Below are 24,167 nucleotides of genomic sequence, written 5' to 3' on the forward strand. Positions count from 1 at the left end.
CCTTGAAGCAGTTGGTAATATTGGGACCAGGCCTTTGACTAGGTGGAGGAACAGGGACAGGTGCTGAGAGTGGAGGAGTTGGAAAAAAGTCCATTGTATTGATTCATATAGGAGAGAACTGACTCAGCCACAGGTCTGTGTAGGAAAAGGCCTGACCTAGGAGTCTTAGATAGCCTCAAGCCTGGTAAGGGGCAAGGATGTTGTTCAGACTCCTGATTCTGTCCCCTACCCAGAGAGGGACGTGAACAGATGGAATATGTCCAGAGAAAGGCAACTAAATGGCAGGGAGCCAGAAATAAGCACTTTAAGGAAGTTCTGAGGGAGCCCCTGCACCCTGGCCAAGCCCATATAGCAGAACTGGGAGTGGGGGCCAAGTTGGAGGAGGCATATCCTATGAGGAAGAACTTCATAAGGAGCATTGTTATTCCCCGGGAGGGAAGTGGGCTCCCTAAGCTGGAGATGTGTGAGCGGGGGCATTTCAGAAGGCACTCTTGGGGTATCCCAAGGTTGGATGTTACACATGCAGGCCCCTTCATCTTAGAGGTAGTGAGGAAATAGGGATCATAGGAAACATGATTGTGAAAGTAAAGACCTCAGACCACCAGAAAAAGCCTACTGCCTTCAGCCTGGAGGTGGACAGACCCCTGGCCTGGAAGGCCAAGGACCTGCCCTCTCTGAATCTGTTCTCTCCTGGTTAATGAGGGCTGAGGCTCAGCCAGATCTCCAGCCATCTTGGCTCTGTGGGAGTTCTGCTGCACTGAGGCTCTGCCCCCCACCCCTGCCTTGCTCCCATCCCTTCTGGGCTCTTGGACTCTCAGGAGCCTGCATCCCTCCCTAGGGCTGAACGAGTGTCTGCAAAACAATGGAGGCTGTTCCCACATCTGCACTGACCTCAAGATTGGCTTTGAGTGTACCTGTCCAGCGGGCTTCCGGCTTCTGGACCAGAAGACCTGTGGCGGTGAGATCTCCTCCTATCTGCCCAAGGAGAGGCAGATCCTCCTACCAGTTCTGACCTCTGCTCCTCCCCACAGACATTGATGAGTGTGAGGACCCAGATGCCTGCAGCCAGATCTGTGTGAATTACAAGGGATACTTTAAGTGCGAGTGTCACCCTGGCTATGAGATGGACACATTGACCAAGAACTGCAAGGCTGTGGGTATGGACATCCCAAGGCTATCCACTGCTCTATGGGGCTACATGAAACAGCAAGCCCTCACATATGTGAGAGTGGTTATAGTCATGTGCACCCACATATAGAAGGCAGGTTGCACATACTGTGCTCAAAGTGTAGAAATAGATCACATACACAGTATAGTATACAGTAACCCATATGGACACTACAAATAGCTTCCAATATGGCCCCCAGAGACTATACTTGCACAACACAATATATAGGCACCCTGGGACCACATGCAGAGCATGAGCATTCCACACAAAAACCGTGACATGTAGTCCTACACATTGATCATTTAGCCAACTGAATTAATTCACCTTATTTAATTCTTTATATTGAACTGGGGATTCAGCAGTACACAAATCCTCATCTTCCCTTGTATACTTACATTCTAATGGGTAAGACAGACAAGAAATCAGGATAAAATATAGTCTAGAAGATGGTGATAGGGGCTAAAGAGAAGTATAAAGTAGGAAATGGGGATGGGGAAGTCTAGAGGGTAGTGGGTTTTAGTTTTAAATAGAATGATCAGGGGAGCCCTCATTAAGAAGGTGACATTTGAATAAAGACCTAAGGGAAGTGAAGGAGTGAGCTACCTCTTACCTGCAAAAATACATTTCAGGCTGAAGGAATCAAAAATGCAAAAGTCCTAAGGCAGGAACATGCCTGACATGTTGAAGGAAGAGTGAGGAAGGCGGGGTGGTTGAATTGAGGAAACTAGAAAGAGATGAAGTTAGTGAGGTGACTCAGGACAGATCCCCAAAAGCCTTCTAGACTATTATTAGGGGCTGACTACATTTCCTGACAGAAGGGACTTGAGTAGAGGGAGAATGCAGTGTGCCATTCAGACTGTCTGGCTGCAGCGTGGAGAACAGACTGCAGAGGGCAAGCAAGGAAATGGAAACCGCTGGAGAGGTTATCTCAGTAAAGAGAGGGGTGATGTGGCGTGGGACAGGGTGGTTGCAGGGGGAATATTGAGAAGTGAACAGACTGTGGTTATATTTTGAAGGCCAGCCAACAGGATTTGCTTATAAATTGAATGTGGGAAGTGAGAGAAAAAGGAGTGAAAGATGACTCCAAAGTTTTGGGCCAGGCAACAAAAAAAATAGGATCACTATTTTTGGACTTGGGAAAGATGGTGAGAGAATCAGTTTTGGAGGAATGTTAGCCTGTTTTGGACTTGATGAGTATAAGAAACCATTTAAATGTCCAAGTAGGGCTATGAGTAGACAGTTGGAAGCATTAGTCTGGAGTTCATACACTTAAATACATCATATAACATAGAGATTAAAACAACACAACAGCCATGATGCTTAATATTAGCCCATAAATCCAAAAAATATACACCTACACTATACACTATGTAACACCCGCGTCACGTGTACCACATAGTCTGTTTTTAACTTCCACATAGGACATGTGACACATTATCTATAGTAGGGACAATAAACAACTATTCATGTATATATAAAATTCAGTGTATATATGTAAGGATATCTAAAGTACATTTACATAGAAATGCAAGTCATAAACACACCGTCTCTCTTACTGTCATAATTCTTTATTAAAAACAACTTGAGATGCCCTCTAACCCAGCTCCTAATTTCAGAGAGGTCAAGTTGGGGAGGAAAATCAGTCTGTCAGTGGCAGAGCTGGTCTTAGAGCCTAGCTTTCCTCCTTGCCCCTGCCTGCACTTAAGCCCTATTTTATGGGCTCTTTATTTGTATCATAGCCTCCCTCTTTCCCTGACCCTCTTTGTAAAAGTCTTCATCACTATACACAGGTCATACACCCAGCCCCAGACCTTACATGCTTTGTGCTGGTCCTACCCTGCCCCCAGGGAACACATTAGCCTGGCTCAGATGCACAGTTTCAGTGACCAGGTGGCTGGCAAAAGTGTCAACTGGAAAATATGAGAAGGAGAAGACACAGGCAGCTCCAGGGACAGGTATTTCTTGGAGCTGCCGCTCAGACAGTGTTGATGCTCAAGAGTAGCCGGGTACATATGAAAACTGCCTGGGAGAGTCTGTCCATTTGGAGTAGCCAGGAATGTCTAGTTCAGTGATGATCTTCCTAAAATCTAACCCTAACTCTAAAAATGGATTTTGTGTATACATGGGCAGTTGTGTATTATGTCCGCTGCATGTATATAATGTGTGTTAGATATCACACATGTCCCACTCTGCCACTGATAAAGCAAACTTCACCCAGCTCACAGGATCCTTTGTCATGTGGCTTGTCTGTCTCTGCAGCTTCATCTCTTGTCATGTTCCCAGACACACTCTGTATAAACTAAAGACTCACAACATGAAAAACTCACAGCAGCCTCCCCAAGGATCTGATTTCTGTCCTCCATTCTGCGCCGTACTTCTAAGGCACTTCCTTAATTAGATGACCCCTTCTTGAACTATGGCAATGGGGTCTCAGGCAAAGAAGGGTGCAAGTTGCTGGGAAGAAATGCATTTTAGGTGGAGAGGAGGATGTGAGCACAGGTCCAAGGCAGCACAGCCCTGCCCTGGCTAGGTTATGACAGTCAGTCTGTAGCTGGAATCAAGGAGTGTTGGGGGATGATTGATGAGTCTGGATACTTCAGAAGGCCTCGGTGCAGGCCGAAGGAGGAAATGGGGAGTTGTAAAAGATTTGGGGGGGTTATATTTAATGAAAAGAAAGAACTCCTTTCATATGTGATACTTTGCATCTTGTGCTTTTTATACTCACTTCATCTGCTCCTCTATACTTGTGGAGTAAGGATTATCACCCCTATTTTACAAGAAAATGAGCCATTACCCAGCAATCTAGTGACAGAGACTTATTCTCCAGACTCCCTTCCTGTCTCTTACATTGAGCCTCTCTCACTTCCCTGCATGGCAGCTGGCAAGAGCCCGTCTCTAATCTTTACCAACCGGCATGAGGTGCGGAAGATAGACCTGGTGAAGCGGGACTACTCTCGACTCATCCCCATGCTCAAGAATGTTGTGGCACTAGATGTGGAAGTTGCAACCAATCGTATCTACTGGTGTGACCTCTCCTACCGCAAGATCTATAGGTGAGTGGCATGTCTCATGCACCCTCCAGGCTTGGAGGGGAAAGGGTAAAGAGCAGCTGACAGAGGAGGAGGGGAAGGGTAGCCTCTGCCTCTAGGGTTTCTAAGGAGTTGCACATTGTACCTAGCCACAAGCTTCAGTCCCCCACTAAATTGAGCTCACCAGACTAGAGACTGTGCTGATTCATGCCTTTATAACTATTCTGGTGGCTCAGGGAACATTTTGAATGTAAATTAGCCAAATTCTTCTAAAATCACTGTCATGATCCTAAGGGAAGAAAAAGGGTGCATGGGCAGCTCCAGATGGGCCCATAAGTGGAATATCTGCTCACACCAGCTCTGGTTTCTCCTAAGTGCCTACATGGACAAGGCCAGTGACCCAGCAGAGCAGGAGGTCCTCATTGATGAGCAGCTACACTCTCCAGAAGGCCTGGCAGTGGACTGGGTCCACAAGCACATCTATTGGACAGATTCAGGCAATAAGACCATCTCAGTGGCCACAGTTGATGGTGGCCGCAGATGCACTCTCTTCAGCCGTGACCTCAGTGAACCCCGGGCCATTGCTGTCGACCCTTTGCGAGGGTGAGTGTCCCCACCTAAACTTCCCATTCCACGACTGTAGGTGCTCAGTCCTCACATGTCTGTCACAAGAGCTGCCTAGAAGATTCTGGGTGGCTCAGACACAGGCCATGGGGAAGAAAGTCCATGCACAGCCTTTATCCTATTAATCCCAGACCAGGGGTTCTTTGGACATTATTTGCCAGGGTTCTCCCCCAACTCCCCACTCCACTGCGTTATAGAATTAGCATGTCTCGGAGCACAGCAAGGTTCTGGAGATGGCCTGGTAGAAGCTCCTGGGCAGAGGCCTTTCCTCAGCCTGCTGCCGATGGACATCTGGCAGCTGCTCAAACACTTCTGGGGGCAGGAGATCATTACTTCCCATAGGACCTATTATATTGTGGGTCAGCTCTGCCCACTGGAAAGTCAGTTTTTTCCCTCATAATCCCAAATCTGTCTCTGTATAACTTCCTCCATTGGCCTCAGTAGTTAAATGAAACATGTCTGCAGGACAGCTAGCAAGATTTGAGGACCAAGTCACTAGGTCTGCTCTGTTCTAGGCTACCCACCTCTATTCCCACCTCAGCTGCCTAGTCTCTGAACTCCTCATCAACTAGGCTGCCTTGCTCTGCCCGTATCTGTTTTACAAGTTAGGAACTGAACAGAATAGGACCTTTTAAATAGAAGTATCATGTGAAGCCTTGCTAGCTTCTTCCTCTGCTGTTTCTTTAGTTGTTAAACAAATGAAAAAATACTCTTCTTCAAGTCAGGCCACATGAGCATGTTTGTGAGGCCTTGGGAAGTAATAGCTGCCATTTACTGAGCATGAGTCAGGTGCTCCTAGCACGGTACTCTAAGACACTCAGCGGCCTCATTAACCCTCACCTCAGTCCTGTTCACTGCATGTTCTCATGCAGACCTGGTGCAGCACCTGCCATATCCTGTCCCCTAAACCTGCCCTATTCCATTATGGCTCTGTCAGGGTCCTAGCAGGAAATGCACTGCATACTCAAAGTAAGATATTGGAATAGGGTTTAATAAAGCAACTATTTACAAAGGAGTGAGGTCTAATGCACTATCTTGGAATTACAATGGTCAGCTGCTACCAATCCTAGTCGGCCTGAGGATTCAGGAGCAGGGAGGGCTACCCAATTGAGAAGGTCATCCACTTTCTCCTTTCTGAACCAAGAAAGAGAAAGTTTACAGAACCCTTCCCACACTGACACGCTAAGGCTCTGATTAGAGTTTCGAGAAATGGGAAAGATGGGCTCATAGACTATTCAGCTGAGACTGTGTAGATTCAGGGAGTCTAGGCTTCTCCAGGTTCTTAGATGAAGGCTAAAGTGTCTGCTAATTCTATGCTTTGATGATTCCAAAGGATTTCAGAGGTATTCCTAGTTCCTACAATGTATAATCCTTAATTAGTCCGTGGGTCATTGAGCCTTAATGAATCAGCCCACCCCAATCATATCCCTAACAAGAAGCCAAATTGAGTTCTTTTATATTTCAGGTTCATGTATTGGTCTGACTGGGGGTACCAGGCCAAGATTGAGAAGTCTGGGCTCAATGGTGTGGACCGGCAAACACTGGTATCAGACAATATTGAATGGCCCAACGGAATCACCCTAGGTGAGCCCTATTTTCCTGATGACTGTCTGGAACTCCATGGCTCTTGTTTCTAGGTCCTCCTCATGGTGCCAGTGGCTTCATTCCCTGATGGTTGTTGCCCTAGGCTGGGTGCAGTCTGAGGCCTGGGAATGTAGGCAGTGGGGAGGTACAAAGATCTTAACCCTGATCCCTCCTCCCCTTCTTCCTCTCCAAGATCTACTGAACCAGCGATTGTACTGGGTGGACTCCAAGCTGCACCAGCTATCCAGCATTGACTTCAGCGGAAGCAACAGAAAAATGCTGATTTTCTCTCCTGACTTCCTAAGCCACCCCTTTGGGATAGCTGTGTTTGAGGTGAGTCCTGTGAAGGGAGGCATGACCCTGCCAAGAAGCTGAAGCCTAGAGAAGGCTGTTCAAATAGGATGCCTCCCTGAGACTTGTCCAAATGGAAACAAAGGAACAGGGAAGCCAGCTGACATGTTTGTACACAAATTGATAGCTGCCTGAATACAAGGGCCAGGTAGTCTTTCCTGTGCTCTCTTCCTAGAAGCCTCTCTCAGAGCACTTCTTATAGGTGACTGCTAGATATGGATGCTTCCAACCTCAGCATCCAGCACCCAAAAAAGGGAGGAAGGGAAGGTGAAATGAATATATGTTTCCTTAGAGTCATTTTCTGTAGGAAATGGCCTGAGAGATGCCATGCAATTCAGCATACTTCTATTGACCTTTACCAGAACTTGGGGTCATAGAAATAAATCAGACACTATCCCAGTCCTCAAGAAGCTCCCCAGAAGGTGAGGAGTCAGGGCCCTTCTCTGCCCTGATCCCAACAATCTTTCCTCCTGGGGAACAAGGAAGACAGAATCTACCAAGATCTTACACATCAGTCTCTTCCCTGAGACTAACTCTGCTAACAAAAAATGAGGAGACAGTAGTCTATGGTGGGCTTTGATAATATTTTCTTGGAGCAGCTTCACTCAGCATTGCTCTGGAATTGTGGGCAAAGCTCCATCTCTAAGTTCAGCCCCTGCTTCAAAAGGCAGGTGTGTTTGGACACATATATGTGTGCTCGAGCATATTTGTGTTTTGTGTAAAGTATTGTGTATGTTCATGTGTATGTATAGTACATCAGAGTAAAAATATCCATTCCTGTATGCACTGGTGCCTGTATCATATTATTGATGTAAATATGTCCACCAGTATTTAGACAAGTTTATTTAGGTACAAGTATGCCTTTATGTGTGTAGGGGAACATTTAGGTATGAGTCTGGATCTGTGGATAAGGATGCATGATTATACCACAGTAACTGTGGATTGCCTGCAGATGCACATGTAGGCTTGAATGAACTAACCACATGGACTTATGTGTATTAGATGTGTATCAGAGGCTGTAGGAAGCCCAGCAGCAGATAGTACTCAGTAGCTCATGTATCCTCTACAGTCTTGGTCCCTGACTCCAGTGATAGTAATAACTATAGAGATCTAACCTTGGGTTTCTACTGGCCCAGGAATCAGGCCCAGCTTAGCATTAGTGAGTTAGTTTGTGGCCTTCAGGTCAAAGAACAGAATCACCAAGTAATCCTCAAAGAGAATAGAGAACCAGGAGTGTTGACATCATAGATCATAGGCTAATTCTCAGTCCTCTGAGAATCTGTGGATAGGATAGCTCAGGGGAAATATCAGGGCAATTCTTATGACTATAATTTGGGTCCAAGCCCTCAGACTGAGTCCATGAGCTTAGACTCTAGGCCTCCTACCCTCCATATCTGTGCCTTTACAGGACAAGGTATTCTGGACAGACCTGGAGAACGAAGCCATTTTCAGTGCAAATCGGCTCAATGGCCTAGAAATCTCCATCCTGGCTGAGAACCTCAACAACCCACATGATATTGTCATCTTCCATGAACTGAAGCAGCCAAGAGGTGAGCCTTCCCTGGTCTCTGGTCCTTGGTCCCTTGGTCCTCTCCTGCCATGAAACAGACCATGTTCACATTTATATCACGGTTCAGCATAACAACTGTCTCTTGTTGATAGAGTGCTTTATCATCACATATTTTGTCTTATTTTGCCTCAAGCTTTTTGCGAAATAAGGCTGGGTATAAATAAATCTGTAAATTTCTTATTTTTTCTGATCCTACAAAGGGTACATATTGTTCTTCTCCTTTAACAGCTGAGGAAACTGAGGTTTAGAGAGATAAATTAATGTTAGCAGGTAGTAAAACTAAAATCTAAATTCAGGTCTGATTCCAGAGTTTCTTCTGCTATGACACATTACTTCTTATTTGCTATTTGTACCCATTTTGCAATAGTATAAACTTAAGTGTCATAGGTCTGTACAGTAAGTCAGCTGTTGGCTGGATATAGAATCCAGGATCATTCCTCTAGGTTGTCTTGTTCCCTATTACTAGGATGTACTAATTCTAACTGTAACTGAAGTGTTGGCTGCCAGGGTGAAGATGGGGAAGCAAAGGAGGGTAAGGAGATAGGATTGGTGCCTGATTCTAGATCTAGAAATTTAAGAGATGTGGCATATGTTATGGGGTATGGGGGTGGGGTCATGAGTTTTTGGAATCTAACATAACACCCATCTCTCAGAATTGTAAGAATCAAATGAGAATAGAAATAAAGCACGAGGTATAGTATTGGAAGGTGCTCAATATAATTGTAGGGGGTGCTAGGGATGTAGCTCAGTTGGTAGAGTGCTTACTTAGCATGTGCAAGACCTTGGATGGGAGCAAATAAGTAGGGAAAGCTTTTTGAGCAAGCCAAGTGGGAGGAGCCTCATCAATGGGAGGTGGGAAGATAGCATGTCCTATTTGTGCCCTAATTCTCTCTCTCTCTGCCATTAGCTGCAGATGCCTGTGAGCTGAGTGCCCAGCCTAATGGAGGCTGTGAGTACCTGTGCCTTCCTGCTCCTCAAATCTCCAGCCATTCTCCCAAGTACACATGTGCCTGTCCTGACACCATGTGGCTGGGCCCAGACATGAAGAGGTGTTATCGAGGTAAGCAGAGCTTCCAGGAGGGGTGGCCTCTGGCAGAAATCTCCCCCTTGACTTCTGGGACATAATATGCTCCTAGTTTTCCTCCATCTTTTTTGGCTACTTGTTGCCTTTGCACACTCCTTTTTTTCCACCTTCCTTGAATGTGCATGTCCCCAGAGGCCTGTCAAGGTTTTCTCTTCTCCCAAGAAAAAATGCACATATACATTAATAATAATAATGTAAAACTCAGTTGTTAGAGTATATGTGTGTGTGTGTGTGTGTGTGTGTGTGTGTGTGGTGGTGGTGGTGGTGGTATTGGTATTGAGCCCAAGGCCTCACACATGCTAGGCAAGAACTCTACCACTGAGCTACATTCTTAGACATTTTATTTTTATTTTGAGATAGGGTCTCACTAAGTTGATGAGGCTGGCCTTGAACTTATGATCCTCCTGCCACAGCCTTCCAAGTAGTTGGAATTACATCATACCTGGCCACAAAATATTTTAAATTCAATTTGTAGGTGGTTTCTGGAACTCCCTGAAAACCCCAAGTTAAGAATCCTTTATCTCCATGGCTTTGGTTACTATTTATATACGGATGGTTATGTGTTTGCCTATTTCTTACCTAGAACTACATTAGAAGCCCTTTTGTGATGTGACTAGGACTAATCATCATATAATAGTTGAACCACATAAATTATGTTTATTTCCCAATTTTGATGTAAAGCCAAGACCTTTTATATGAGCACAGGTTTCCTGTACCATATATGATTTCCAGGTTCCATTGTTTAAAGTGGAATAAGAATTTAAACCTAATGATATTATAATACCACAGTAAAATGCTTCTAGATTTATGATTTCCCTTCCCTCTAGTCTTTTACAGTGGTCTTTCCCACACTTAATTCTATAGCATGGTTTAATGACTCATCTTTTGAATCAAAGTAAAGTGCTTAGGACTTGGCTCAAGAGAAGATCGTGGCCTATTCAGAGGGATGAGGCAGGGTCTCACCAGAGTGGCATTTGAACTAAGCCATGAGAATAAGTTTCTACGTGTAATTCATCAAGACAATAACCTAGGCACTAAAGCAACAAAATGCTCTGTCCAAGTGACCTCCATGGTCTTTTCCCTCCAGCACCTCAATCTACCTCAACTACGACGTTAGCCTCTACTACGACGAGAACAGTAGCTGCCATCACAAGAGCACCTGGGACCACCATCCACAGCCCCACTTACCAGAATCACAGCACAGACACACCAAGCCTGGCAGCTGCCGTCCCAAGCTCAGTTAGTGTCCCCAGGGCTCCCAGCATCAGCCCATCTACCCCAAGCCCTGCAACCAGCAACCACTCCCAGCATTGTAAGGAAATGAGCTCTGTATTCTTTCATGACATGGGAGGGTCCTGTGGAAGCAGGATGGGAATGTGTGGGAAGAGAGATTAGACCAGAGCTGAATGCTGCATATCTCTGAGAAAGAAGCAGAGGGAAAGAGAATGCCAACTGTGATTTAGGAGTCGTAGATGCCCCTAACTTATAGGGGATCTGTAGGGAAGCTATAGCCTATCTCTCAGCCTCATTTTCTTTCCCTACAAAGAGAAAATAATAACAACGCACTCCCTGCCTGCTTCCCAAGTTTGCCAAAAGAGACAAAGGAGGCAGTATAAATGGAAGCACATAAATAGCCTCTGCTGCCTGGATGTACATTTGAGCTTTATGAGTTATTGACATGTGTAGGAAAGGTGTCCCTCAGGGTTGGAAAGCTCTGATCTCAGTTCCCAGCATCCTCATTGAGCTGCCCAAATGTTAACATCCTTAGCTATGGTCTACTCATTCCTGTTCCCATACCCTGGGCTGAAAATAATTAAGTTCACCACTTATTAAATCACTGGGAACAGTAATTGTCACTGCTAGAACTATTTTATCTCATTAATGAGCAAATACCTTTTTAATTGAGTTACCTGCCAGGGGGAGTTCATATAAAAGGATAAACTATGTTTTAACATTTTTTTCTATTCATGGATGGCCCAGAAACCAAGCAGCCTGGTGACACCTTTCTGATTAGGCCCGTTTTGCCAGCAGAAGCTGAATTTTTAGAGTTGAGAACTCACCTGAAGTTTGGAGAGGCAAGTGGAACACATCAATTCCAGTTCCTCTCATCTGGGGTCAGAGCCTCTGACCTCCCCATGGGCGTTGTGAAGCAGTAGGTTTAATTTCACTCTCAGTGTTTGCTGTGGCCCCAGAGTGAGAGGACGGCAGCACTTCCACAGTTAGTTTTGTAAGCAATGCAAGCCCTCTTCTCCCTTCAATAGTTAGATTGACTTGAGGTGAATCAGAAAAACAGATACACTGAAAGGATGGGCCATTGCCAGGGAACAGTCATCTCCTCACTCGGAGCAAATGTGGATAACAGCTTCTCTTCATGCCTCACAGGGCTGTTAAGAGGATCCAAAGGAAAAACGCTTTTAAGCTACAAAGTACTGTAAATATACTATAATGAAGATATTTGTGAGAGTGAGAAGGGATGACACAGCATACTTTTTAGAAAATACAGGACATTTCCCAAGTATTTTCCAGTTTAGAATGTGTATTTGCCTATATTTTTAGATGTAGATCTCACAACAACCCATACCCCATGCATTGCCCTCTGAACCAGGCAAGGCTGTATCAGGCACTGTGCTAATATTTTATATGAATTATCTCATTTAATCCTTACATTTCCCTAGAAGAAAATAATAATGTTATCTCCATTTTTAAAGATAAAGAAATATAACATGATAGTGAGTATTTTCATTTATATAGATAGATACATATACATCTATATCTGTATTTATATTTATATAAACTTGCTCAAGGTCACACAAGTAATGAGTAGTAAAATAGGACATGAGCCCCAAATTCTGATGCAGGAGCCTGGGCTCTTGATTCCATTACATTATTATGCCCCATTAATTACTTAAGAAAAATAAACTATTAATACAGATGGACAGACAGACCATCAGTACCATAGACAATGCAATAAACAGTGGCTGAAAAATGCAATTGATCCAGTCATTCAGCAACATAAAAATCTAAGTGCTCACCCTGCCTTACATACTCCCCAGCCTGTGATGCTATCCGAAGGGTGTGGGGCTTGAGTCACCAGTTCTGAGTTCAAGTCCCAGCCACTTATCTGTTAAGATATAATTTCTCCCTCTGTGAAATGGAGATAACACCTTCTGTCCTGTTTGCCTCACAGGAGTTGGATAGCATTTAGGAATACTGTACTATTAAGCATTAGCCAATCATCATTTAAAGTGAGGATGAGAAGCAGTTGGGTAGTTCTTACTGCTTGAGGCCAGTAAAGGCTTGGACTCACTCTAATGGAGTATTATTCTGCCAATGTTTGTATTTTGCAGATGGGAATGAAGGCGGCAAAATGGGTTCAACAGTTACTGCTGCTGTCATTGGGATTATTGCGCCCATAGGTGAGTGTGGCCCCTTGTCACTGGAGAGAAAAGAGAGACCCTGCCCAGCTCTTGGGGAAAGGCACTAGAGGGAGGATAACATGTCACACTGACTTGCCTCGTTGACTCATTCTGCCCCAGCAGCCTTCCTGTCACCTGGCACATAAGGCTCTTTAGGACCTGGCCCTAAGTGATGATCCAGTTTGCATGTCCCACCCCCTCTCATTCATACTCTGCACTCCCACCACATGAAACCCAACTGAATGCTCCCTGAGGACAGGGCTGGTGTCTCTCTTGCTTACTACTCTCCCTAGCTCCTAGCAAAGTCTGGCACATGATAGAAACTTAAATTAAATATATGTTGAACAAATGAGTAGGGATATTTGCCATCCCTTGAATAGGTCATACTGTTTTGCTTTCTTTCTGGTTTTCAACAAACATTTATGAAGGAGCTACTATATGCCAAATTGTGATTAAGGGGAGGAAAGGTGACTAAAGATGAATAAGATTTGGTCCTTTCCTACATAAGTTAAGTCTTATTGAAAAGACACATAACATAGATAAGTTCATTATGACATGGTAAGTCCTAAGACTAAGCTATGCACTGAGTTTAGTGAAAGTGTTGAGGAAGTACTTAACTTAGCCTGGGAGAGAGAGGAAGAAAGAGGGCAGGGAAAGTTTCCTAGTGAAATGATACATGATGATGGGGCTGGGATTGTGACTCAGTGGCAGAGCGCTTGCCTCACATGTGTGGGGCACTGGGTTCCATCCTCAACATCATATACATGAGATACATTTATAGCTGAGTCAGACAAGTGAAGAAAAATCAAGAGCAATGAAAGCATGAAGACAGCATGAGCAAAGCCAGGAATGGGAAATGGTTTGGGATGGGAATGGAGAGGCTGAACTAGATGGAATTCAATACAGCCAGAGTATAATATTGGTTATGACCTCACACAGAACCATGGAGTTAAATCATTCCCCTACCCCGATGTTCATACATATGTCTCATGCCAGCTTCCTCTCTTCACAGTATCTTTGAACTGTGATTGTCCATTCATAGTTTTTTTTCTCCTTTACATGCCCATGAATACCTCCAGGATAGGGACATTGACCTTTGATCCTGAGAATCCTCAGTATGGTAGTGAGTTAAATCAATGAATGTGTTAAAAAAACTTCTCCCCTTTGTGAATGCTATATCAAGAATGCAGAGAAGAAAAAGATAAAGACTAAGAACTTTCAGTCTTTAATCAGTTAACATAATCATATAAGGTAGATATTAATACATAACAGAGGCATGACAGATTAGATAGAGGCATGATATAATAATGACTTGATATGATAGCAGCATGATAATTCTGTGGAGGAACAGTGGAAGGAAAGATAATTCCAGAGAAGAGAGTATTTGAATTGACCTTGAAAGAGCTAACCAGTATAAGATGATGATAGAGACTATTATTCCAGCCTTATTTTGAGTGGAGTAAGTGAAAAACAAATCAACCCCACTCCTGTCAGCCTATGTTCTATAGAGAAAGACATGCGTGCTGTTTCATTGATATAACCCACCCTAATATAATCAATAAATTTTAAATTTCTGCTAATCCAAAAGGCGAAAGATAAGTATTATTTTCCTGAGAGAATATCTTTTCATAAGCTTATTGGCCATTATTTACATTTCATCCTTAAATTTCCTATTCACAGTCTTATTTTTCTATTCATTTTTTTTTTATTTGTAGAAATATTTATACAGCTAGAATCCCAGCAGCTCCAGAGCTGAGGCAGGAGGATTTCGAGTTCAAAGTCAGCCTCAGCAAAAGCGAGGCACCAAGCAACTCAATGAGACCCTATCTCTAAATAAAATACAAAATAGGGCTGGGGGTGTGACTCAGTGGTTGAATACCCCTGAGTTCAATCCCCAGTACAAAAAAGAGAAAGAAATATTTATACAGGATGAATATTAAAACCTTTTTAATTATGTGATGAATATTTTCTCCCAATCTGCTACTTGATTTTTATATATGTTTATGGTATTTTTTGCCATGCATAAATTAAAATTTATAAGTATCTGATCTGTTAATCTTTTATGATTTCTGAGCTTTTACTCTGAATTTTATTAAAATATCTCCCAATATTTTCTTCTTATACTTTAAGCTGTTTTTAGTATTTAGATTTTCCATTTGGAATTTAGAGTATGTGGTATAAGGGAGAGATTTAACTATTTTTTTTTCCTACAAATCTACCTAGTTTCTCCAAAACCATTATTGGTCTATCCTTTCCTTTTGACTTGAATTGCCATCTTTCTCACATACCCATATTTTTGGGCTGTTTATTCTACTTTACAAATTGTATTTCTATTCCTATATACTCATAGCACTCTGTGATATGTTATGCTCACAGCATTTTCTTGGATATTTTTATTCAGTTTCTCTTCAACATGAACTTTAATCATGTCGATTCTATAAAAATTATGATGGATTTTTATTGAAATCATTTTGGATATATAAATTTAAGTGGGAAGAATTTACATTTTACAATATTGAAGTTTCCTATCCAGGAATATCACATCTTTATTTCAGTCTTTTTTTAATGCCCTTTAGAATAATTTTAAAAATCACATAAGACTTGCACATTTCATATTATGTTATTCCAGGATTTTATAGATTTTGTTGGGCTATTATGAATGTGTTCTTTTTTCATTACATTTTCTAATTGGTTATTGCTGACTAAAAAGGAAGCTATTGATTTTTTGTGTTGGTTCCTTTTTTTTCTTCTTCTTCTTTTGGTACCAGGGATTGAACCCAGCGTGCTTAACCACTGAGTAATATCCCTAGTGTTTTATTTTTATTTTGAGACAGGGTCTCCCTAAGTTGCTTAGGTCCTCGTTAAGTTGTTGAGACTGACTTTGAACTTGTGATCCTCCTGCCTCAGTTTCCTAAAGTACTGGGATAATAGGCATGTGCTACCAGGCCTACCTTTATATTGATTCTTGACAAACTAAAATTATTTCTAATAGTTTTTCACTTGTCTCTCTAGGACTTTCTAAACATACAAATATTTGTTAATAACAGCAGTCTGGTTTCTTCCTTTCTCGTATTTATTCCCTTCAATTTCCAATTTATTATCTGGTTTACTGCACAGCTAGATCTAAAGGACATTAAATAGAGGCAGTGATAATGACTATCCTTACTTTGTCCCTATTTTTAGTGGGTATCAATGATTATCATCTTATTTAAACAGAAACCCATCAATAATAGCATGATATAAAAGCATCAGATATCCTAAATAATGATCATCCAGCCTCCACTAGAGTACTTGCAGAGATTATCTACTACCTTATGAAACTGCTTGCCATTTTTAACCAGCTTTGTTAAAGAGTGCTGCCTTCTGTTGAGAGCCACAGCTAAAGGGGCCCCAGCAAACTTCCAGCTGCCAGCTGATGATTGGCTCACAGCGGCCCCAGCAAACTTCCAGCTGCCAGATGATGATTGGCTCACAGTGGCCCCAGCAAATTTATAGCTGCCAGCTGATTGGCTCCTCTGTGGTGATGCTCATTGGGTTGTTTCCCCGCCCTTTCAGACCACAGAGCTGCTCATTGGGGGACTTATTTTGGCTCCGCCCATGCGACCCAGCCATTCGGCCTCAAGAGCAGGAGGAGTGGTGGGGTTGAGAGGCTTGTGGGAAGCCGGTGGTGGCAGTTGGGCTCTGAGGGAATTCCTGAAGAGCTCCTGTGGTGTGGTGTGGTGTGTGTGTTCTAAAAATAAAGTTCGTTTCTGCTTGATAAGTGGCTCATGAATTGTGCCCAGCCAGACTGCAGCCCATATAGGAATGACTGAGGGTAAGTGATAAGATAAACTGCTCGCCCCTGAGGGCAGGGTGAGAGGATGGGTAGCCATTTTAAGATTCTTCTTTTGTTTTGTTTCGCTTTTGTTTTAAGTTGCCTGTCCCTGGAGATGTGTAAGACGGAAGAAAAACCGCTCACATCTGAGAAAAAACTATTTACATCTGAGGAACAGATAGGGAGAAAGGACAGATGGACATTTCAGGAGGATAGAAAGGCTATTATAATGATTTTTTGTTGTTCCACTTTTGTTTCATTCTGTTTCAGTTTTGTTTGGCGTCATCTTGTTGGGTTGTATTATAATAGAAATATGGGATCAGAAATTAGTAAAAAACAAACCAAAAGAGTGTTAAGTAAATTGTTAGAGGAAGGAGGCATCTCAGTAAAATCAAGAACAGTCAGGGAATACGTTGATACAATACAAAAATATAGCCCATGGCTTTTTAAGGAGGAGTTGTTAAATATATCACAATGGAACCATCATGGTGAAGATTTAAAAAGAAAAGAAAAGCCCAGGGACTCTGCCAGTTGGCACATTGCCATTGTGGACGTTCGTATCTTGTTTGTTTAGTCCAAAGCCTTCAGTTCAGCCAATGGTAGAGGAAGGAGAAGACATATTGATTCAAGTAAAAGAGAAGGTCTCTCAAGTTAGTCGGACAGAGGAAAAGATTCAAGTAAAAGAGAAGGTCTCTTGAGCTAGTCAGACAGAGGAAAAAATTCAAGTAAAAGAGAAGGTCTCTCAAGCTAATCAGACAGAGGAGGAAAGTTTAGAGCAGAAAAAGCCATCAGGGGAAAAGTTACAACAGGAGACTGCTACTAACACCTTTCTATCACCAGAGGGTGTAAGTGTCCAACCAACAGCGCCACCTCCATTTGCTGGGAGGCCCCCAACCCCCCATAGTTGATAGATGGGATCCTGAGACAGGACCTCAAATATTAACATGCCCTGTATTTGAGCAGGCATGAGGGCAGCGAATTCACCATGCTTTAGATTTCAAAACAGTGAAGCAGCTAAAAGAGGCTGTAACAACCTATGGTCCTCAAGCACCCTTCACTGTAAGCATGGTCGAATCCATTACCAACTTGAACATGACGCCAGCAGATTGGGCTAGTATGTGTAAAGCTGTGCTAAATGGAGGACAATACCTGTTATGGAAGGTTGCCAATGAGGAATTTTGCAAGGAGATGGCTAGGTGAAATGCAGCAGCTGGTTATCCTCAGAGAAATTTAGATATGTTGTTAGGAAAGGGACCTTATGAGGATCAGCAGCAACAAATTGCATATGATCCTGTCATATACTCACAAATTGCTGCAGATGCGGTTAGGGCATGGAAGAATTTACAAGGACATGGAGGTTTACAAGGTCAATTATCTAAGGTAATACAAGGAGCTAATAAACCTTATGCTGAATTTGTAGATAGGCTTATTCAAACAGCTATCAGAGTTTTGGGGAATACAGATCAAGCAATGCCATTAATAAAACAACTGGCTTATGAGCAAGCAAATCATTGATGCGGAGAAGTCATTAGACCATGGAAACATGAAGATTTAAACACATATTAAATTATGTAGAGACATTAATGAACAAGGGCAAGTCTTGGCAGCTGCAGTACAACAGGTTTTAGATGCCAGGCCAAAAACATGCTATAATTGTGAACAAACAGGACATTTTAAAAGGAATTGCCCCATAGGAGGAGGGTTTAACAAAACTAGGTATCAAAGGAGTAGAATACCGGGTATTTGCCCACGATGCCATAGAGGGAGACATTGGGCTAATGAATGCCATTCTCAAACCACCATAGAGGGTACTCCGTTATCAAAAAACGAACAAGGACCAAGTGTCTATCCACGATATGGTGGAGAAAGACATCAGGCTCCACTGCCAAAAAATGGAGAGGGGGGCCCAATGCTCTGGGGCTCAAGACCACAGATATACGGGGCACTGGAGGAACCCAGCAATCCCATCAGGGTAGTACCCAGGACACGTTGTCCATTAGATCCCTCACTAGACAAACCAGAGGAAGCGCAGGATTGGACATCTGCTCCTCCGCCAGAACAGTACTAACTCCAGAAATGGGAGTTCAAATCATTCCCACAGGGGTAAAAGGACCTCTTCCCAAAGGAACAGTAGGCTTATTATTGGGACGCAGTTCTTCTACTCTAAAAGGACTTATGATAAGTCCTGGGGTAATTGATCCCAATTATAAAGGTGAAATAAAAATTATAGCCAGTTCTCCAAAGGGTCTATCAGTTATTTCACCAGGAGATAGAATAGCACAGTTACTAATAATACCCAGCCTACATGATAAATTTTCCAGTCGTACTGTAGAAAGAGGTTCCAGGGGATTAAGCTCCACAGGTGTAGATTGGGCTATGCTTTCTTTAAATTTAGATTCTCGCCCCATGCTAAAACTAAATATTCAAGGACATGAATTTAATGGGCTACTGGATACAGGTGCAGACCTTAGCATCATCTCTCATCAAGAATGGCCACTCAAACGCTTCGAGGCCTAGGAGTGGCGACTAATCCCCTTACAGGCCACCAAATGCCGCAGTCTGGCTGGGCACAATTCACAAGCCACTTATCAAGCAGAAATGAACTTTATTTTTAGAACACACACGCCACACCACATGAGCTCTTCAGGAATTCCCTCAGAGCCCAACTGCCACCACCGGCTTCCCACAAACCTCCCAACCCCCCCACTCCTCCTGCTCTTGAGGCCGATTGGCTGGGTCGCATGGGCTGAGCCAAAAAAGTCCCCCAATGAGCAGCTCCGTGGTCTGAAAGGGCGGGGAAACAGCCCAATGAGCATCACCACAGAGGAGCCAATCAGCTGGCAGCTAGAAGTTTGCTGGGGCTGCTGTGAGCCAATCATCAGCTGGCAGCTGGAAGTTTGCTGGGGCCCGCTGTGAGCCAATCATCAGCTGGCAGCTGGAAGTTTGCTGAGGCCCCTTCGGCTGTGGCTCTCAACAGCCTTCTTTACTCATTAATAAATTCATTTATTCTAACTGAAAAGCCTGTGTTTCCCTCTGTATCCCCTTCTAGTCTTGCCCCTCTTTGGTGGGGCCATAGCTTCATCCCACTCTCCACCCTCTAATTTATAGAAAGGGTGGTTTTCTTAAGAGACTCCAGGAAGCAGCAACAATAGGGCAAAGGGGGAAAAATTGTCTCCTTTGTTTAGCACATGTCACTGAGCACCTCTTCAGTGCTGGGCACTGCGCATGGAGAGATAAGTAAGACAGTCTCTGCCCACCAAGGCTCAGTTGAGCTGGGAGGACAGTTCCAGTAAAGTAAGATACTATGGTCTGGGAGCATACATGAAGGAACAATGGACTCTGTCTACAGCAAATGGGAAAGATTTGTCATTTGAGATGGATTTTGAAGGATGAGTAGCTAATGGAGGAAAGAAGAGACGAGAGAAGGGCTTCCAAACAGCAGAAACAGTGCCCAAAAAGCAAGGGGCAGTGAAGTTGAAGAGGTGGCAGGATCTGCACTGAGGTCTGGCCCATGAGCCGGAGCCTCCTGGATGTCCAGTATAATGTGTCCCTTCCTCTAGCGGTAATAGCTCTGTTGTGCATGAGTGGCTACCTGATCTGGAGAAATTGGAAGCGGAAGAACACCAAGAGCATGAATTTTGACAACCCAGTGTACAGGAAAACAACAGAAGAAGAAGATGAAGACGAGCTCCATATAGGGAGGACTGCTCAGATTGGCCATGTCTATCCTGCAGTAAGTATTCCTTGCTGGGCGAGTTTCTTCCTTCCATCCTCCCTTCCTTCCTTTTCCCCACACCTTCCTTCCTTTCTCCTTCCTTAACATTTATCAAGAACCCACCATGTACCAACCACTGGGGAATACAGATATCCTGAGGTAGGTTGTTAGGGTAGCAGGGTAGCAGGACCACCTTGTACCTAGAGTCTCTTCCTGGCAGTAAAGAAGCCAGAGGTCTTTCTTTCTGCTGAGGAGTTTTCAGCATGTTTGGGATAGAAGGGCAACTGTGGCCATTTAATGTGAATGTATTCATTTCAACAACACTGTATGCCAGTTATATGCCAAGCACCACATTAGACATTGAGTGTTCAAAAGTAATTAAGAAATGCAGTTGTTCCTAAGGAGCTGCTGGGAGAGTTAGAGATGCTAATGTACATTCGTACAACTGTGTGCTGCGTGCCATGGTGGAAGCTTAGGAGTTCTTTATTCTAGGAAGCTTTCCTTGGCTTGCTTTGTTCTCCCATGGTCACATGGGCCTCTCTCCATCCCAGCACCTGTCACACTACAGTCCATTTGTCTTTTAATTAGTGGTCCCCTCTAGAGTGTGAGATCCTTGAGGGCAGGATCTGACATGATTAATTTGTTTTCCTGGAGCCTAGGATAGCATAGCTGGCTTCCAACAAGTATTTATTGAACAAATGCTGTGGAAACATCAATGAGGGAGCTATTTATTCTGTCTGGGGAATTGGGAAAGGAATGCCTCAGAGAAGGTAACAGATGAACTGTATCTTTGAAAGATGAATAGCAATTTTCCAGGTAGAGAAGGAGGGAAATGGCATTCTAGAGAGAGCATGTGCAAAGGCTTAAAGGCACAAGAGAGCATGACTTGTTGGGGAAGCAAAACCACAAAGTGGTTGGAGCAGGTATCATTGTTGTACAGCAGAGTCAGGGGGCTGAGTGTGACCTCAGAGGTCATCCAGTACATCCCCCTGTCAGGCAATCAGCAGCTTTGATCGCCCACTGTGGGCAGAGCCCTGTCTTGGGGAGACCAGAGAACTGGAAGACCCAGCCCCTGCCCTCAAGGAGCTTTTTGTCTTGCCGGGGGAACCAAGGTCACAGCTGCACCAACTCCCGAAGAACCCTCTTTCCGAGCTGCCTGTCGTCAAGTGCAAGGTAGGGCAGTGCCACTCTAAGCCTGAGGGACTGGTGAGTGAGGGCCTGAACCTAGGCAGGTGCAGCCAATCTAGAAGGCTTTCTGGTCTGGAAGGCTGCAAACTGTAAGCTGGGTGGGGCAAAGAGGAAACCTGGGTTAGTGGCAGACCAAGGAAATGGCATGTGCAGAACATGACTGAGTACGGAGCAAACAGAACTTTTTCTGAAGCAAACTGATCATAAAGGGGAGACATGAGAAAGGAAGTTGAACAAATGAGAAGGGTGAGCAGATGGCCTTGAGGATCCTTAACCTCGGCCAGTCCGAACAAACAGTTGCTTAACAATTTTTAAAGATCAAAAGGAGCACAGTGCCAGAAGCATTGAGCTTTTGGTAAAAAGATGTCTCCCAGTTCCACCATTCTGTAGCCCCATGATCTTAGTCACTTCTCTCTACTTACTTTTATTTGTAAAACAAGAATAACCCTCCTGAACTTAGAAAGTTTAAACAAGATAGCACTTTGTAAATTACAAAGCACTCTGCATGTGGCATTATTTCCAGAAAAGGAAATGACTTAGGGGGAGTTACTCCTGAGAAGTCTAATGCCCAAGTCTGCCAGTTACAGAGAAACAGAGTTAACAGAATGAGGAAATTGGATTTAGTGAGCACCTACTATGTGTCAGACACTGTTTTCAGTGTTTCACATACATTTTCTTTTTTAATCTTTAAAATTATGTTATAGAGTTGATATTATTAGCCCCATTTTGCAGATGAGAAAACTGGAGACTCATAGAAATTGAATAAATTGTCTAAGATCAAAGCCAGGAAGTGGCAGAACCAGGATTCAAACTCCAGTCTTTATTTACATAAAGGCCCATGCTCTTTCAATTTTATCATGGGGTAAATAACTTTAAAGCTCTTACAATCAAAAAAGAAAAAAGCTCTGTAAATCAATATTCTCAACCTGTCTTCTCCAATCCCTTTCTCAGGTAGTTCTGCCATCACTGTGAGGACCTGTCTTGGCCTTAGAGATCTGTCTTTACTAGAGTGAGAGGGTGGCGGGACTAGAATAAGATGGTCTCAAAGGTCTGTTAGTGGAGCATGGCATTCACAGAAAACCACAAATAAGCCAAAGATGACTTGAAAGGCAGTGGAATTGCTTTTTATCACATGAAGAATGTTCAGAGATGGAAGATACTTACACTGGTTAGGCTGATCTAGAATTCTCCAGATCCCATGTGTATGAAGTCCTATATTAAACACTATGCATGAATTATTTCATTTGGTTCCACATCAGCCCTATAAGGTAGGTCCTTTTATTTCCATTTGACAGATAAAGTCCCAGAAAAGTCAAGTGGCCAGCTTAAACTCACATAGCTATGAGAAAATGAAACTAGGGTCTGTCCAAAGGAGGAAATGGAAGAATAACAAACATGATTATATCAGGACCAGTTGTGGAAAGCTAGATGTGTATGCTAGAGACAAAAAACAGAATAAAGGGAAGGAATTCACACATTATCTATAAATCTCAAAGAAAAAACTGGAGACTCATAGAAAGTGAATAACTTATCTAAGATCATAGCCAGGAAGTGGTAGAACCAGAATTCTACCAGGATTGTCCTGTGTAGAACTCAGTTTTTGAGTCTAAGGCATAGAATCAGGGAATCACATACGATATAAAGACACAACTTTCACATCAGTATAGGAAAGAATTTAAATCCACTGTCCACAAGGGGTTACTGGCTGAAGGGTTAGTGGGCTCACCATCTAGTGGTTAGCATTTGTGGCAGAGGGGAGTCTATATTCCTGTGACTGGAAAGCAGGGATAAGGAAGACAGGGACTGAATTTAATGACTTGCACTTCCTTCCAATTCTGTTTAATCAGTTGGGAGGGTGCAGCATGTTACAAACTAATTGTGATTAGCATTCTGGAGACAAGTCACTAAAAGTCTAGGATTTAATGTTTTACAGATCTGATCCACTTAAGTTGACCCAACCTTGAATCATGGAAGGGAAGAAAGTTTAGATCTCTGCCACCCTGCTTTACAGAGACAGAATAGAATGATGAAAATAGCAACAGCTCTGGACTTACTCAGACCTGGTATCAAACTTAGTTCAGCCACTTGCTACGTGATCCAGATCAAACAGTACATAAGCTCATGGAGTCTGTTTTCTCAACTGCAAAATATGATAAATCTTGTCTCAGCATAGTTTGAAGATTATGTGAGCTAATACCCATAAAGTAATAATATGACTGGTACTTTGTAGATAATAAATAGTAGCTCTTATGGATCTAATGATGATTTCTTTGGTCTATCTCCCCAGCGAGTGGCATTAAGCCTTGAAGATGATGGACTGCCCTGAGGATGGGACCACCCCTTCGTGCCTCATGGAGCTCGGTCCCATGCACTACTCTCTCTGGATGGTGTATGATTGGATGAATGGGTTTCTACATATAGTCTGTGTGAGTGAGTGTGTGGATGTGTAACTTTTTTTTTAATTTATGTTGCAGAAAGGTAACCACAAAGTTATGATGAACTGCAAACATCCAAAGGATGTGAGAGTTTTTATATGTATAATGTTTTATACACTTTTTAACTCGTTGCACTACCCATGAGGAATTCATGGAATGGCTACTGCTGAGTGACTAACCTGCTGTACA

The 24,167-nt window shown here is 43.3% G+C and overlaps 1 protein-coding gene across 9 annotated transcripts in view; it reads left to right on the forward strand.

The window, feature by feature from the left end:
• The window catches only part of LRP8 (LDL receptor related protein 8), a 75,630-nt gene extending 51,665 nt beyond the window's left edge, over positions 1-23,965 (forward strand). For 6 of the 9 annotated variants that reach the window (XM_081308622.1, XM_081308624.1, XM_081308623.1 and 3 more), the window contains 13 exons: positions 839-958; positions 1,032-1,157; positions 4,047-4,221; positions 4,573-4,800; positions 6,287-6,405; positions 6,599-6,738; positions 8,165-8,306; positions 9,234-9,386; positions 10,498-10,722; positions 12,758-12,826; positions 20,201-20,373; positions 21,352-21,528; positions 23,831-23,958. In XM_081308622.1, coding sequence (XP_081164748.1) covers positions 839-958; positions 1,032-1,157; positions 4,047-4,221; positions 4,573-4,800; positions 6,287-6,405; positions 6,599-6,738; positions 8,165-8,306; positions 9,234-9,386; positions 10,498-10,722; positions 12,758-12,826; positions 20,201-20,373; positions 21,352-21,528; positions 23,831-23,869 — 1,886 coding nt within the window. In that variant the 3' untranslated portion in view covers positions 23,870-23,958. Of the gene's footprint in view, positions 1-838; positions 959-1,031; positions 1,158-4,046; positions 4,222-4,572; positions 4,801-6,286; positions 6,406-6,598; positions 6,739-8,164; positions 8,307-9,233; positions 9,387-10,497; positions 10,723-12,757; positions 12,827-20,200; positions 20,374-21,351; positions 21,995-23,830 lie in introns of those variants that run through there. The other 3 variants (XM_081308621.1, XM_081308628.1, XM_081308627.1) reach the window with 2 other exon arrangements.
• Positions 23,966-24,167: the final 202 nt, after the last annotated feature.

Source organism: Spermophilus citellus (assembly GCF_964194105.1).
Source record: "Spermophilus citellus genome assembly, chromosome: 9".
NCBI classification, from domain to species: domain Eukaryota; kingdom Metazoa; phylum Chordata; class Mammalia; order Rodentia; family Sciuridae; genus Spermophilus; species Spermophilus citellus.